Source organism: Dendrobates tinctorius, unplaced genomic scaffold (assembly GCF_039654945.1).
Source record: "Dendrobates tinctorius isolate UK_male_01 unplaced genomic scaffold, ASM3965494v1 ptg000026l, whole genome shotgun sequence".
Lineage (NCBI taxonomy): Eukaryota > Metazoa > Chordata > Amphibia > Anura > Dendrobatidae > Dendrobates > Dendrobates tinctorius.
Window position 1 is genome coordinate 12,373,991 of NW_027361694.1, and position 17,665 is coordinate 12,391,655.

The window sequence follows — 17,665 nt, forward strand, 5'->3', positions numbered from 1 at the left end:
CACCCATACACCAAGGTCTTTTTCAGTGACAGTTTTGCCCAGTGTTTTACAATTAAGCACATAATTATACATCTTGTTCATTCTACCCAAGTGCATGACCTTACATTTATCCCCATTAAAGCTCATTTGCCATTTATCAGCCTAAGCTTCTAGTTTACATAAATCCTCCTGTAATATAAAATTGTCCTCCTCTGTATTGATTACCCTGCAGAGTTTAGTGTCAACTGCAAATATTGAAATTCTACTCTCTATGCCCCCTACAAGGTCATTAATAAATATGTTAAAAAGAAGCGGGCCCAAAACTGACCCCTGTGGTACCCCACTGCTAACCGTGACCCAGTCCGAGTGTGCTCCATTAATAGCCACCCTTTATTTTCTATCCCTGAGCCAGCTCTTAACCCACCTACACATATTTTCCCCTATCCCCATTGTTCTCATGTTATGTATCAACCTTTAGTGTGGCACCGTATCAAAAGCTTTTGAAAAGTCCATGTATACCACGTCCACTGCATTCCCTTGGTCCAGTCCGGAACTTACCTCTTCATAAAAGCTTATCAGATTAGTCTGACAGGAACGGTCCCTTGTAAACCCATGTTGATATTGGGTCATGAGGTTATTCTTCTCCAGATACTCCAGTATAGTATCTCTTAGAAAATCCTCCAGGATTTCACCCACAGTTGAGGTTAAACTTACTGGCCTATAATTTCCAAGTTCAGTTTTTGTCCCCTTTTAGAATATTGGCACCACATTTGCTATATGCCAGTCCTGTGGTACAGACCTTGTTATTATGGAATCTTTAAAGATTAAGAATAATGGTCTATCTATGACTGTGCTTAATTCCTGCAGTACTCGGGGGTGTATCCCATCCGGGCCCGGGGATTTGTCAATTTTAGTGATTTTTAGACGCCGCCGTACTTCCTGCTGGGTTAAGCAGGTGACATTTAATGGAGAATTTTTATCCCTGATCATGTTATCCGTCATGGGATTTTCTTGTGTAAATACTGTTGAAAAAAAGTCATTTAGCATATTGGCTTTTTCCTCATCCACCATTTCACCCAGACTATTTTTAAGGGGACCAACACTATCATTTTTTAGTTTCTTACTTTTTATGTAGTTAAAAAATATTTTGGGATTATTTTTACTTTCTCTGGCAATGAGTCTCTCTGTCTCAATCTTTGCTGTCTTGATTTGCTTTTTACAGAATTTACTTAATCTTCTGTATTTAGTTAATGCCTCATCACTACCTACTTGCTTTAAATCTCTAAATGCTTTATTTTTATCTCTTATTGCACCCCTTACAGCTATAATGGTTTCCTCCTGTTTCTAGCATGTTTAGTCCCATACGGTATATATTGTGCACAGGTCCTATTCAGGATGCTAATAAACGTCTCCCATTTTCTTTGTGTATTTTTATGTCTCAGGATATCGTCCCAGTTAACTGCACCAAGATCATCTCTCATCCGTTGGAAATTTGCTTTCCTGAAGTTTAGTGTCCTTGTAACCCCTCTACTACACATCTCATTAAAGGATACATGAAAACTTATTAATTTGTGATCACTATTACCCAAGTGACCGCCAACCCTTACATTTGATATGCGGTCTGGCCTGTTGGTTAATATTAGGTCTAGCAGTGCCCCCCCTCTTGTTGGGTCCTGAACCAGTTGTGAAAGGTAATTGTCTCTCATAGTTGTCAAAAACCTATTATCTTTGCTGGAACTGCAGGTTTCGGTTCCCCAATGTATTTCAGGGTAGTTGAAGTCCCCCATAATAATGACTTCTCCTTGAGTCGCTGCTTCATCTATTTGCTTTATGAGGATATTCTCTGTTGCTTCCATTATTTTTGGAGACTTATAACAAACCCCTATCAGTAATTTGTTATTCCCCCCCCTCCCCTTATCTCTACCCACGGGGACTCTACATTTTCATTAGATTCATATATTATCATGCAGGATGAGTTTTAAGGATGATTTTACATATAAACACATGCTTCCCCCTCGTTTTTTTGTACGGTCATTTCTGAACAGACTATAGCCCTGTAAATTAACCACCCAGTCATGGCTCTTGTCCAGCCATGTCTCAGATATCCACACCATGTCATAATTATGTTCCAACAACATTAACTCCAATTCCTCCATTTTGTTGGTGAGGCTTCTGGCATTAGTATACATGCACTTTATGTATCTCTCTGTACCTCTATTCTTTCTTAAATTATTAACTGTTCTAACCCCACCCCCCACCCCCCATTTCATTATTTGTGCCCAGGTCTCTATCTGCACTATCTTCCCCTCCTATAAAAGGAATACCCTCCCCCCTGTCCCTAGTTTAAACACTCCTCCAACATTCTAGCCATTTTCTCCCCCAGCACAGCTGCACCCTCCCCATTGAGGTGCAGCCTGTCCCTAGCGTTGAACCTGTAGCCAACTGAGAAGTCGGCTCAGTTCTGCAGGAACCCAATCCCCTCCTTCCTACACCAATTCCTGAGCCACTTATTAACCTCCCTAATCTCTCGTTGCCTTTCTGGCGTGGCATGTGGTACAGGAAGTATTTCCGAAAATACCACCTTGGAGGTCCTTGCTTTAAGCTTACAGCCTAATTCCCTGAAATCATCTTTAAGGACCTTCCACCTACCTCTAACTTTTTCATTTGTGCCAATGTGCACCATGACCGCTGGATCCTCACCAGCCCCTCCCAATAATCTGTCAACCCGATCAGCGATGTGTCAGACTCGAGCGCCAGATAGGCAGCACACCGTTCGACGATCCCTGTCTTTGTGACAGATTGCCCTATCTGTTCCCCTAATAACTGAGTCTCCCACTACCAGAACCTGTCTGGCCTGCCCTGCTCTCCTATTTCCCCCCTTACTGGAGCAGACACTCCTCCGGCTTTCAGAGGACATGCCTTGCTGCAGCAGTGCTACTCCTGCACTAACACTCCCCTCATCTGCCAACTTAGCAAACTTATTGGGGTGTGCCAGATCAGGACTAGCCTCCCTGGTGCTCTTCCCTCTACCCCGCCTTCTAACTGTCACCCAGCTAGCTGCTTCAGTGTCCTGCAGCTCCAACCTAGCATCCCCCCTTCATCTATCCCATTGAGAGTCTGCTCAGTGAGCAGAAGACTCCTTTCCATACTGTCTATGGATCTCAGTGTTGCCAGCTGCACATTTAGATCCAGTGTCTGGGCTTTCAAATGCACAACGTGCTCACATCTCGCACAGCAGTATGCACCCTCGACCGGCTGTTCAAGGATTTCATACATGCGGCAAGACGTGCACTGGATTGCATTGGCAATAGTAGAGCACATCCTAATGGGGATTGCACCAGACAATAAGATAAGCAAAAATAAATAAAAAGTATTAATACAATATAACAGCAATTCAGTAATACCTCCCTTGGAAACTCCCTGAATCCAAAGTCACTGAATCTCAAGTCACAAACTTACCACAGTTCGCACTTACACTCAGGTCACATTCAGCTAGTTCACACTTGCTCAGGCAGAAGATTTAAAAGATTTTTTTTCCTTTTACCAGTACACCTCCCTGCTGCTCAATGCACTTCCAAAAGGAGTTGAGCCCCAACCAGCTGCCCCTTACAAACCCTTAATTATGAACTCCCACCCTTAATTAACCCCTTGTGAATATAGTTACACCTCAAAATTTAAATGCAATATAGTTAACCCTTAAAAACAGATAGTAAAATAAGAGATTAACCCTGTAGAGAGAAAAAATAGGTTAAACCAGCCCCCAAGCCCCCCAAAAATTGAAAAGGTAGAAAGCACTCAGCAACCTACAATTCAGCAACTCACATAGGTATTTGTTATAGCTTTTCCAAACACCTCTTCACTGAATCTCAAGTCACGCACTTACGCTCAGGTCACACTCAGCTCGTTCACACTCGCTCAGGCAGAAGATTTAGGCTATGTGCCCACGTTGCGTTTAAATCCGGACACTGAAAACTGGACTCCTTCCCAGAAATCGCGTGGTTTTTTCAGCGCGATTTTAAAGCGATTATGTTCGCAATTTTGCCGCGATTTTCGCGTGCGATATTCAAGCACTTTCCAAGCGATTTGAAGCATCGCTTGGAATGTGATTGACAGGTTGGTCACACTCGTCAAACATAGTGTTTGACAAGTGTGACCAGGTTTTTACTATTGAGGCCGCCTATGCGGCATTAATAGTAAAAGATAGAATGTAAAAAATAATTAAAAAATAAAAAATTGGGGTATATTTACCTTCCGACGTCCCGCAAAGTCTCAGCGACATTCCCGTTCCCAGCGATGCCTTGCAAGACCTGTGATGACGTTCTCGCGTTGCTATAGCGATCTCACGAGACCGCTAGAGTCACGCGAGACTACGTCATCACAGGACCTTGCCGCAAGGCATTAATGGGAACGCTGTGGCCCGGGAAGGCAGCGCGGGACGTCGGAAGGTAAATATACCCCGATTTTTTATTTTTTATTCTTTTTCTTACAGGGGTATGGTACCCAGGGCCTGGAGGACAGTCTCCTCTCCTCCACACCGTGGGTACCCACCGCGCATGAGATGCTTAACTTCGGGCATGGTGGGCATAGCCACATGCGGGAAGTAAGCGATTCTCGTGCATTCCTATGGGTGCGGAATCGCGGCAATTCTTTGCGATTCCGCAAAACAGAATGAGCATGCTGTGATTTTTTCCGTGATGCGATTCTGCCGTGGAAAAAAAGCGCAGCATTAGCACAGCATGTGCGGAATGCCATAAGAATGCATGGGGTGCGTTCTGTACAAGATTTTTAAAAGTTTTCGTAGTGTTTTTGCGCCGAAAATCGCGGCAAAAACGCTTAAAAATCGCATCGTGGGCACACAGCCTTAAAAGATTTTTTTTTCCCTTTTACCAGTACACCACCCTGCTGCTCAATGCACTTCCAAAAGGAGTTGAGCCCCAACCAGCTGCCCCTTATAAACCCCTAATTATGAACTCCCACCCTTAATTAACCCCTTGTGAATATAGTTACACCTCAAGATTTAAATGCAATATAGTTAACCCTTAAAAACACAGATATTAAAATAAGAGATTAACCCTATAGAGAGAAAAAATAGGCTAAACAGCCCCCAAGCCCCCCCAAAATTGAACAGGTAGAAAGCACTCAGCAACCTACAATTCAGCAACTCACATAGGTATTTGTTATAGCTTTTCCAAACACCTCTTCACTGAATCTCAAGTCACACACTTACCACAGTTCGCACTTACGCTCAGGTCACACTCAGCTTGTTCACACTCGCTCAGGCAGAAGATTTAAAAGATTTTTTTTTTCCCTTTTACCAGTACACCACCCTGCTGCTCAATGCACTTCCAAAACATTTTACATGTTTTGATAAAAATATACATTTTCCACTAAAAATGTAGTGTAAAATGTATTTCATTGTTCAAAAAATTAAATTGGCTTTCAGCTACACTGACGACATATCCCTAGAAGAGGTCATAGCTATCAGATCAGTGGGGGGTCCAACACATGGAATACGCTGCTAGATCCAGCAGTGGCCCGATGTAAACAACGTACGAAGAGGAACACCACTGCACCAATTTTTTGTGGCCACTTCTGGGTTCTGCAGATGAGCTCCGTTCGAATGAATACGAACTGACTTGCATTCCTGGGAGCATCCACTAAATAGTGTGAAAAAGCTTTGATAGCGGCTGATCGGTGATAGTGTCAAGTGTTGGACTCCCACAGATGTAATTTGGAAAATGTATTCTTAAGGATAGGTCATTAATATCAGTGTAGCGTAAAGCGCTTTTAGGCCGGGGTCACACTAGAGAGGAATACGGACGAGTGAGAGGCGTTAAAAGCACGCATTACACAAGGACAAATGATTCTCTATGGGTTTGCTCCCAACAGCCGTATATTTCTTGGCCGTATTCTACGGTCCGTGCCAATCGCAGCATGCTGCGATTGTCAGTGTACTACGGCCGTATTACGCCAATGCAAGTCTATGGATGCGCAAAAAATACGGATTACACAAGGACCACACGTGTGACTTGCAAGAAATACGCAGGTCTTTTGGCTGGTGACAGGAAATGGGCCAATCCATCATCAGGAAGCCTAGACATGCAAATGAGCTCAAAAAGGGCTCCAGACATCCAGGAAGTACGCCTCCACGGAGTACAGCAGCGTCATGGCGCCATATTTCCTTAATGTGGAGATGCTTATTGTATTAGTGCAGGAGCGGCCAGAACTCTGGGACCAACGTGATGCCCATTATGCCAACCGGGCAAGAAAGGAGGCGTCATGGAGGCGCATATGTCGCCAGATGTTCCATGATTTTGGTGATCGGCCACGTGAGGAGCAGCAGAAACTGAGTAAGTACAACCCAAAAACAGTTTAAAAATACCTCACATCAAAAGATGCATATAGAATCGGCCACCACCCCTTCCTGTGCTTGTACTTTTTTCCTCATGAGGCGGGTAGATTTTGATGTGACCCATGGTTTTACACTGCCATCATTTGGCACAGGCCACAAGCTCCTCATCCTCCTAGCCAACCAAGTTATTAAGTGTAGTTACTTGATACATGAACGATTGTGACCCTGTGTATCTGGGCTGGATGGGCCAATTAGATATGCCACCCTGGGTAGAAAGCACACCCCAGAAGGCCACATGCCTAGCCTACTGGTAGCAAATTTGACATATCAAATATGTGAAATTGATAATATTTCCTGTCACATTGCAGTGGAAGATGTGATGAGACGGTGGCGCAGCATCCGCAACCAATACAGGCGGGAACGTCAGCAGCGGTCCAGGAGTGGTGATGCGGGCTACATAAAGAGAAAATACATCTATTACGACTGCCTCTCCTTCCTTGCCCCTATTCTGGATCTGAGACCGTAAGTAGATACCTCACACCAAATTACACAGATACTTTACAGGGGCAAAAATATTCATTTATTTATGGCTCTGTTCTATTACATAACAGAACTCAGTCAAACCTTACAGATAGAGGAATGGGCTCAGATACAGAGCTCATCATTGATCCTGTAGGGGATGAGGTGGCTGGCCCATCTTCTCCCCCTACAAGAAGCATGGGTGAAGAATCCTCTCAGGAGAACCCATTGCCTGCGACACAAACCCCACCAACAGGACCGTCTGCTGGTGCACCATCACCCATACTAGAGGAGCAGGGCAACATGAGCAGCAGCCCAACTGCCCAGATCCGGGGCTCCCCACAGCCTGCTGGACCATCCCGGCGAGGACAAAGAAGGCGCCAGATCCCTGCCCAAGATACCCGGACCAATGTGGACACAGGGGTCCTCAACTATCTGGCTAGAGTGAATACAGATGATGGCGAGGAGGCATACTCACGTGTTCGAGGATGTTTTCAGATCCTGCTTGATGCAAGCACACCCCCCAATACCCCATATGAGTTGTTTGAATATCTGGAGGGGTGGCAGCTTTCACCCAGAAATATAATGCACCTTAGACCACCCACACAGATGCTTGCTCAAGCAGGCTCTGAGGATCTACACGGGCCTACACCTCACCCCCTTCCTCCCCCTACCCAACCTTTACAACACCAGCAACATATGTCTGCCTATAGCCAACACCACCAATATGGCCACTTTTTCCCACCCAGTGTTGGAGGCTGGTTCCAACCTGGTTGGGGGACGACATGGCTATATTGGTGGGTATGAGACACGGGCCTACCTGAGCCAACAAGATGCCCCTGTTCCGTATCACTCTGGCCAGTACCAAGCCCAATCCCAGGAGGCAGTACAATACCCACATCATGGGCAACAGTATGCTGCCACACAGGGCGATGTTGGGCAAAGTAGCCAGCAGCAACCACAGGCTGGTCTTCCGCCTTCTCCTTCCCCAAATTACCAAATTACCAAAATTTATAATGTAGCCATTTTGGTATTGCATTATGTTGTATTTTTGTTTTTGTATGTGTGAAAAATTGTTTGTGAAAAAATGTTCACATCTGCAAAAAGGCCAATTTGCCACATTGCCACAGTTCTTATATGGCAATAATATGTTTTGATTTAAAAAAACAACCAAAAAAGAAGGGGCAAGTAAACATTTGGCTACTACATTTTACATCTCTGTCTCAATTCTAAAAAACAGTGTCAGCAAATTAACATATGCTTACCAATGCAATTAAACAGTCTTAGAATCTGAAGGGGTAGAAATATATATATTTAGACACACATAAACCACAAATTATAACATAGATACAGCATGCTCTTGCCAAGACGTTTCCCCCTCAGGTGACATAAAGTAATTTGTGAAAATATCACGCACTTTGAGGCCAGAGAGCGGTCTACGATGAGGGTTGATAGGTGGTGTCGCCCTACGCACATTGGCCAACCCACGCACAACACCACCAGAGGAGGAACAATCATGTATCCTGGTGAAGTTATGAAGAACCACACAGGCTTTAACTACTTCATTAACATTTTGTTCACTCAGCTGAATGGCAGAATGGAGTACCCGCCATTTGGCACAAAGAATGCCAAAGGAACACTCCACCAGTCGCCGAGCAAGTTAAAAATTCTGCGCCTGTGGTCAAGGTTGCGCCGGGGATATGGCCTCATGACATTGCGCGTTAACTGAAAAGCCTCATCCACCACAAGGACTTAAGGGACAGATTCCTGAGTGGAGCCTGGTAGCTGGCGTGGTGGTGGTAGATCCAACTGGTTGGTACGTAGTCGCCGAGCCTTAATGGAAGTATTGAAGACTCGAGAGTCTCCCGTCCTTCCATAGGCCCCAATGTCAACAATTATAAACTTGTATTGAGGGTTGGCCAGAGCCAACAATACAACAGAAAAGTATTGTTTATAATTGAAGAATTGGGAGCCAGAGTTTGGCGGCTTACGCATCCGGCTATGTTTGCCATCAAGGGCACCAATACAATTAGGAAACTGGCATTCCTCCTCAAAGTCCCTTGATATCCTCAACCAGTCTTCCTTCCTGGGCTCGGGCATGACGAGTTGATGTAGTCTTGACCATATTTGACTACATGTCGACCTGACTATGCCAGAAATGGTAGATCTTCCAATCAGAAACTCATGGTGGAGGGCGGCATAAGACAGGCCAGTGGACAGGAAGCTGAAGAACAGCAGAAAAGGAACCTTTTAGAATGCACAAGTTAAACAAAAAAAAGGTACATACATACAAAACTTGTTATGAATTCACATCTAATAACACACACATATTTTGTTGCATAATGACTAAGTGATATTCGGTACATCTTACACATAACATTCTGGTCTGTAAGTTTCAACATATCTGGAATAAGATGAGGGCATTAAAATTATTCCATGAAGCAAAAAATACATACTTTGGCCAACACATCATCAACATAGAGAATGTGGTGGTGTAGTACATACCGTAATGTGAGTAGAAGTCGCTCCTCTGCCGATATAGCTTTGCGCATCCTTGTGTCCTGAAAGGTTATCCCAGGGCGCACTGTCTCCAAGAGTCGATCAAATGTTGCAAGGCTCATGCGACAGTATTGGTAGAATTTAGCCGGATGCTCACGCATAGAAGAATAGAGGCGGTGAAAATGACCTCTTGTGAGTCGTTGCCTCAAAAGTGGATGTACCCACATGCGTCTCCTCCTCCGCGGATCCACTATCACTGGGTATGGTTGACCAAAGCGGCGTGACAAAAGCCAGTTGAAGAGAACCTGCTCAGTTGTGTTGAAAGTCAGACTGTCTACCATGTTGCACATACAACAGCAACACACCTAGTGAAGGCAAGGTCACAAATGGACAGAATGGAGGCAGCCACCTGTTCCTGAGGCAATAAGTAGGGTGCAGGCTAATGATTTAAATAGTCAGCAGGCCTCAAAACCGTTAAATGTCCATTTTGCAAGCCAGCGAGAAAATCTCGTCATACGGATGCCATACGGATTACATACGGATCACATACGGATGCTGACATGCGCAAAATACGCGACCACACCTTGCTTACGGATGACATACGGAGCACTATTTAGGGGTCATTCATCCGTATTACGCATGTAAACTACGGACCGTATTTTGCGTCGGTTAGTGTGACCCCGGCCTAACTGTCATATAATACATGCACATAAATATATATAACAGAAGATATTGCACCTGAGCACATCATGAAAAGTGACATCACCACCACTATGCAAACGCTCCATTTCATAGCACATGTGCTTAAATAAAAGCTTGTCTTTGTCCAGGTCCACTTCTAGTCGGCCACGCAGCAGCCTCAGGAGGAACTTCACTCGAAATGTTGGAATAACCCCCTGGTGATAAGATAAAAATTTATTTTGCAAGAGTTGTAACTGCTATTTCTATTTCTCACAAGTTCATACACTCTGTAACTTCTTATGTGATAAATAGTTGATATGAGTTTACAGCCTATTGAGAATTGTTCAGTTTTCTCCCACAGAGCCACGAGATACCTTTTAACTATATAACAGTAGAAGGCTAGTAGTGACCTATACTGTAGCTCTCTGATACTGATTTCACACAAACTTCCTCTATAAATATTTTGTGTCTACAGAGCATAAGAATGTTTAAATCATCTTTTGACAGTGGAATCAAAACTTGCATCATTTTACCGCTACATGATGCGGCTGTGTGATTCCATTTCCCTACAGATGATCTGTCTATTACACTAAATCAGCTCAGTCACAACCCTCTCATTGGAGATAATACAGTAGTAAACTTGTCTAGAGCAGGGTTCCCCAACTCCAATCCTCAAGGCCCACCAACAGATCATGTTTTCAGGATTTTCTTAGTATTGCTCAGGTGATAATTGCTTCACCTGTGCAATACAAAGGAAATCCTGAAAACATGATCTGTTGATGGGCCTTGAGGACTGGAGTTGGGGAACCCTGGTCTAGAGTATTCAGGACACTGTCCTCATGGACAGCAATGAACAATAAGTTGTTGGAAATAAGGATAGGGCCAGGCAACAGTATATTCTCTCATGTGAGAGAATTGGGCCCATTACCCAAATGACACTCTGATCAGTCTCTGATCAGAGTGTGAGCATAGTGAGATCCAATTCTCTCGGTTGAGGAGAAGTTGGAGAAAAAAATGTCTCCAACTTCTCCATTCGGTCAGTCCATGGATGTCATCCAAGTGCAGTCCAATGTTTTCCATGGACTCATTGACTTAAATACCCAGGTGCAATTCGAAAATCGGATCCAACGCAAGCATGCAATGATTTTTCCTTGGGCCGGCTCTGTCCTTGGAAAAAATCTGACATGTTCATGGCACCCTAGAATAACATTGGTGCAGGTGCACTCTGACCAATAATATAGTCGTCTGCACGTGCCCTAGAAGAGAAGCTGTACAGTGTATCCATGTCATGTGATATTCATAGAAAACAGTTTTAAAAAAATTACCTCTCTTTTATCATCAACCATATTCCATATAATTTGATAATGGCGAAGGTCATTAGGGCTTAGTAACTGGTCCTCTTCAGTGGAGTAGAACAGAGAAAAATTCTCTACAATTATGGCTGAAATCAGACAAAAATACAGTGGGGTCTATTCAAGATTAACAATGAATGTATTGGAATAGTAAATGGTATATCATGTAGTTAACACGAAGGATAGCTATTCCTAATGTAATTGTCATTGACAGATCTTTTCCCTTTACATAAAAGAGGCATCTTAACCCCTTAATGTCCAATGACGGACACAGTCCGTCATCAGACATCTCCCCTGCTTTGATGAAAATCCCACATACACATATTAGGTGTCGCTGCATTCAGAATCGCCCGATCTATCAATAAAAAAAAGCATTAACCCGATCGCTAAACGGCGTAGCGATAAAAAAATTCAAAACGCCAGAATTACGCTTTTTTGGTCGCCAAGACTTTGCATTAAAATGCAATAACGGGCGATCAAAAGAAGTGGTATCATTAAAAACGTCAGCCCGGCATGGAAAAAATAAGCTCTCACCCGACCCCAGATCATGAAAAATGGAGACGCTACAGGTCTCGGAAAATTGCGCAAATTTTTTTTTTTTTAGCAAACTTTAGAATTTTTTTTCATCACTTAGATAAAAGAGGACGTAGACATGTTTGGTGTCTATGAACTCGTAATGACCTGGAGAATCATAATGGCAGATCATCTTTAGCATCTAGTGAACCTAGCAAAAAAGCCAAGCAAAAAACAAGTGTGGGCTGTGGGATTGCACTTTTTTGGCAATTTCACCGCACTTGGAATTTTTTTCCCATTTTCGAGTACACGACATGGTAAAACAAATGGTGTCATTTAAAAGTACAACTCGTCCCGCAAAAAATAAGCCATCACATGGCCATATAGACGGAAAAATAAAAAAGTTATGGCTCTGGAAAAAAGGGGAGGGAAAAATTAAAATGCAAAACCAAAAATACCCCTGGTCGTTAAGGGGTTAAATAATAGATTAAAGGGAATTCTAAGGCAATGGATGATCTGCTGAAAAATGTCTGATGCAAATCTCGGTGCAGAGGCTACACATTTAGTACTATCTTCTGCTTGTTTTGATAAGTATTGCAAACTTTATTGTAATAACCGATTTTACTTACCAACTAAAAGGTTCAGCATGATATAGGCAATGATGACATAAAATGAACAGAAGTACATGAGAGCTCCAGCATAATTTCCACAATCTGTTTCCCAGTATCTACTAATGTCAGGTGTGCAAAAAGGAGGTTGTACCTGGAATCGCAAAAGCAAAGAAAAGTAATAGAAGTATGTAATGAAAGTCACAGCAGCTGTGCCTAGGTTATTACCATGGGGATGGTGACCAATAACCAGACTCTCGCTCTATGCCCTGGTTCAGACGGTCGTACTACTTAAAACTTGGATCAGCCACATCAGCAAATGGCATACAGCTCCACATCTACCTCCACAAGGCAGGAGCTTCCTACCATTTATGAATCAGAGCAAAGTAATGCATGTTGCGATTTTTTCCACGCACACTGTTGGCCAATGTGGAAAATCGGTCATGTGCACTTTCATACTGGATACAATGGGTGCATGTGCTCTCCGTGTGCAGTCTGTAGTGTAAACAGACAGTACACATTCCTATAATTTGCTCGCCTAAACGAGCCCTATTAGTCAAAATCAGGAAAAAGCAATGATTGTTGATTTGATATTTTTTCTGGAATCCTTATATCTAACAATGGAACTAAGAGAAAAATAGAAACATACGGTAATTCAAGATATTTATTATAAAAATAAGAAAAAACCCCCCAGACAAATGTGATATTGTTTTTTATAATCATTCTTATTCAATAAAAGTATATTATGCATAATATATACCGTACATTTTTATATTTGGTATCCCATACTTGTAATGGCCTTACAGAATAGATATACTGTCTATCATTATGAATACCATTCCCTCCTGCTACAGATTCTCTCATCTCTTGGCATCACAGACTTGGCCCTATCCTGGATCTCATCATACCTAACGGACCGTACATTCACTGTCTCCCTCTCACATACCACCTCCTCACCTCGCCCCCGCTGTTTGTCGGTGTTCCCCAAGGCTCTGTCCTAGGACCCCTACTATTCTTCATCTATACCTTCGGCTTGGGACAGCTCATAGAATCCCACGGTTTGCAGTATCACCTCTATGCCGATGACACGCAGATCTACCTATCTGGACCCGACCTCGCCTCCTTACTGACTGACATCCCACAATGTCTGTCTGCTATCTCAGCCTTCTTCTCTGGTCGCTTTCTCAAACTGAACATGGACAAAACAGAATTCATCATCTTTCCCCCATCTCACTCTACCCCTCCACCAGACCTATCCATCAATGTCAACGGCTGCTCTCTTTCCCCAGTCCCGCATGCCCTGTGCCTTGGGGTGATCCTCAACTCTGCGCTCTCTTTCAAACCACATATCCAAGCCCTCGCCTCCTCCTGCCGCCTCAACCTCAAAAATATTTCCCGGATCCGCTCATTCCTCAACCCCGAAACCACAAAAACACTAGTGCATTATCATCTCCTGCCTCGACTACTGCAACCTCCTACTCTCTGGCCTCCCCTCTAGCACTCTAGCACCGCTCCAGTCCATCCTACACTCTGCTGACCGACTAATCCACCTGTCTCCCCGCTATTCCCCAGCCTCCCCCCTATGCCAGGCCCTTCACTGCTTATTGCCCAGAGGATCCAATTCAAAACCCTAACCATGACATACAAAGCCATCCACAACCTGTCTCCTCCATACATCTGTGACATGCTCTCTAGGTACCTACCTGCACGCAACCATCGATCGTCCCAAGATCTCCTTCTCTACTCCCCCCTTATCTCTTCTTCCCACAACCGCATACAAGACTTCTCCTGTGCTTACCCCATACTCTGGAACTCCCTACTGCAACACATCAGACTCTCACCATCAACGGAAACCTTCAAGAAGAATCTGAAGACCCACCTGTTCCAACAAGCCTACAGTCTGCAATGATCCTCGGTCTACTGAACCACCGCACGACCTGCTCTACCCTCTCCTACTGTATCCTCACCCTTCCCTGTAGACTGTGAGCCCTCGTGGGCAGGGTCCCCTCTCCTTATGTACTTGTGTGTCCCTAGTCTTACAGTTGTATATGACTCTTGTATATATTACACTTGTCTATATTTCCCCTTTTCACATGTAAAGCGCCATGGAATAAATTGCGCTATATAAATGCGTAATAATAATAATAATAATACCATAATTAAAAAAGTATATAAAAAATGACATACTTGTGCTTAAAATTAAATTTGCACTAAATATAAGCAAAAATATAAGTAATGTGTTCTACTTCCAAGAACAAACAGCATTAATAGTAATATAATAGTGCAAAAAAGAAAGCATAAAATATCAATCCATATGACTGAAGTACAACATGATCTATTTTAGCTGACTTTTAGTAAAACACTAAAAAAATACAAATAGCTGCTCCCAAATGTATTCTGAGTTCATCACGGTCCACTCACCATACAGTCATGCATGATTTTATTCCAGTCCTCCCCCGTTACTATCCTGAAGAGGACAGTTATAGCTTTTCCTGCTGTGGAGAAGTTTGCATGTCTGGAACAGACCAAATAAATTAACACTATATCAGTTTCACGTCCATAGAGCTCAGTTTTTCAAGTTATCGATGTTGGAAGCTCTATTGGAGATATCACAACCATGACAGTAATCTTACTCCAAAATCAATCCATCAGTTCATGTTGTGCATCCCTTTCATTACATAATTTTTTTATGCTCCTAATATAGAATAATGGAAGTTATAACCCTGGTGTGCACCCAGCCTTACATGTCCAGAGTGCATTCTTTTTCACCGTGATCCCTACCAAAGCTGGCAATACCTGTTCTCAGTATCAGAGGAAAGACGGTTGTTTGATCATGATTTGATGAGAACATTCAGCAGGATCTCCCATTCTTTGGATGAGTGGGATCCGAGTAGTCGGACCCCTATGGATCATACTGTTATGATATTTCACAAAAAGTTTTTTGCTGAGAAATCCCTTTAATCCCTGATAAGGTATGGGCATGCAAGGTCCCCGTCTTTTTCAGGAGGATTCCACCTGGTACTTGCCTGAAAAAACACCGCAAAATGACTTTGCCATGCACATATTCAATCTTTTGCTAACAATTTTAACTGCTCCAGGGTTCGGAAATCATGAAGTGGTTAAAAGAAGTGACATGTTTATGTTTCAGGCGGCTTTCCCCAGGAAGCCACTCACTAGCTATAATTTAAGTATTGAGAAAAAAACCACTGGCGGAGCTGCCGGAAAAATGACGACCAAACCACCAGGAAGGCCTGGCAGCTTTCCGTCAGCTATGAAAACCCCAGCGGGTGTGCTGGTTTCTTAAAGATATCGTGTGCACATACCCTTACCTGTTAAAGAGTGACCAGATTTTGCTCCCATCTTATTCCCTCTGTTCCCTTGAGTCTTTTGCTGTTTTTTTCTTAAACCCATGCTATGGTTCCCAATATATGGGCCTTTTTATTTAGTGTTACTTTTTATGTTCATTATCAAAAGCGCATGTCTCACATAGTAATAATGCAGAGCAGCAAGAAGACAAGTGACAAAAGAATTATGTCAGCCACTCCTCATTGTTAAAAGGAACCTGTCGGCACAATTGTGCACAGTAAGGAGCTGGCGGAGGTGCTTGCGCAGTAGCATTTATTGGTACGTGATACATGCTAATGTGCAGGCGCAGCCTGTGGCGCCATTTTGATGGTGATTTTTTTCTTTTCAACAGAGCAAGATAATAGGAACTAACTGATATGTAACAGTGCACAGGCGCCGCCATTTTGATGAAGTGACTTTTTTTTTTCAAATACACACATTAGTATATTCATTATGCAAACTAGAGGGCAGGTCACTGAAGGATCAGTGACCTGTCAGCAGTCTGCATTATAAATATATAATTAGAGCACCACATTCAGCAACTCTGCCTTAGGGCATGAGAAGCTCATTAACTAAAAACAAGGATTAAAAAAGAAGCACAAGACAGATTTCATCAACAAAGGTATAATTTTATTCAGTATAACAGCGCCGACCTGACACTGTGTGTAGGTTACTATGCACAACCCTGCTGACAGGTTTCCTTTTAAGACCTGTGGTGTAGTGACCACTGTGTCCGCTAGGGGGTGCTGTGTGGGTGTCCCAGGACGGGTGTACAGGCACATTCAGTGTGGTAACAGGAGCAGGGTCCTAAATTACCACTATGGGTCTCAAGGTGGGTGGCCTTGGGATGCAGACTCCAGGGTGTATTGATCAGCAGAGGTACTGCTGATATTTCTGTTACACTGTGTCAGGGAAGCCTGTGTGTGTCTATGTGCAATAGAACCTTTAGTGATGTCATAGCCATGTGATCACCTGTGGGTGTGGTTACAGGGCTATGTAATGGAGGTGTTTGGCACATGGAAGAGAGTGAGAGGGAGTCTGTCAGAGTGTGGACAGACTTCCATGTGTCCAGCTGGGACACTACAGAAAGTGGTCTGGGTTCCAAGGAAGGAGAAGCCTTCCCGTGTCTGCGGCTGCAGATAGAGCGCTGCTCTGGACATTGCCCTGGTCTGTGTGCACAGGACCGGAGGGAACACAGCCCAGCTAAGGACTGTTTATGTGCTGTCTGTGGTTTATGAAGCAATAAACCCTGTGAACTTTTAAAGGAACGTGCCTCATGTTTGTCTCCCGCTGCACCTAAGCGAGTCGAAACCCCTACAGACCATAGAAATAAGCACTAAATAAAAAGGCCCATATCTCTGGAATTGTATCATGGGTTTTAAAAAAAAAACAGATTGCTCAGTAGAGCAGAAGGAATAAAATAAGAGCAAAAATTTTTGACCTGGTGACAGTTCCTGTTTAAACTACCAATGACCATTATGTAGGTTCAAAAGGGTGAAATGCTTCAGATTTCTCGACCGGATTTTTCAGGTGGAAAATTGCCAGTGTATTACATTACTACCAAACAGGAACCGATTTTTTTTTAAATCATTCACAATGGATTTTATACTTTGCTATGTATAAAGTTTAATCTGGGGAAAATACACAGTAATATCCATGACAAATCCATATGTAATACTTGCTGATTTTACCGTGGATTTGTCACTGATTTTTTTCCAATGAACTTACGAGTCGACCCATGTGGCTGTACCCTCACCTCTTAATGGGAATCTATCAGCAGGTTTTTGCTACCTCATCGGAGAGCAGCCTGATGTAGG

The 17,665-nt window shown here is 43.3% G+C and overlaps 1 protein-coding gene across 4 annotated transcripts in view; it reads right to left on the reverse strand.

The window, feature by feature from the left end:
* The window catches only part of NALCN (sodium leak channel, non-selective), an 871,910-nt gene that overhangs the window by 39,961 nt on the left and 814,284 nt on the right, over window positions 1-17,665 (reverse strand). For all 4 annotated transcript variants that reach the window (XM_073569511.1, XM_073569510.1, XM_073569508.1 and 1 more), the window contains 4 exons: window positions 14,925-15,018; window positions 12,525-12,657; window positions 11,356-11,471; window positions 10,088-10,245 (listed from right to left, as the gene is read on the reverse strand). In XM_073569511.1, the coding sequence (XP_073425612.1) occupies window positions 10,088-10,245; window positions 11,356-11,471; window positions 12,525-12,657; window positions 14,925-15,018 (501 nt within the window). The remainder of the gene's footprint in view (window positions 1-10,087; window positions 10,246-11,355; window positions 11,472-12,524; window positions 12,658-14,924; window positions 15,019-17,665) is intronic.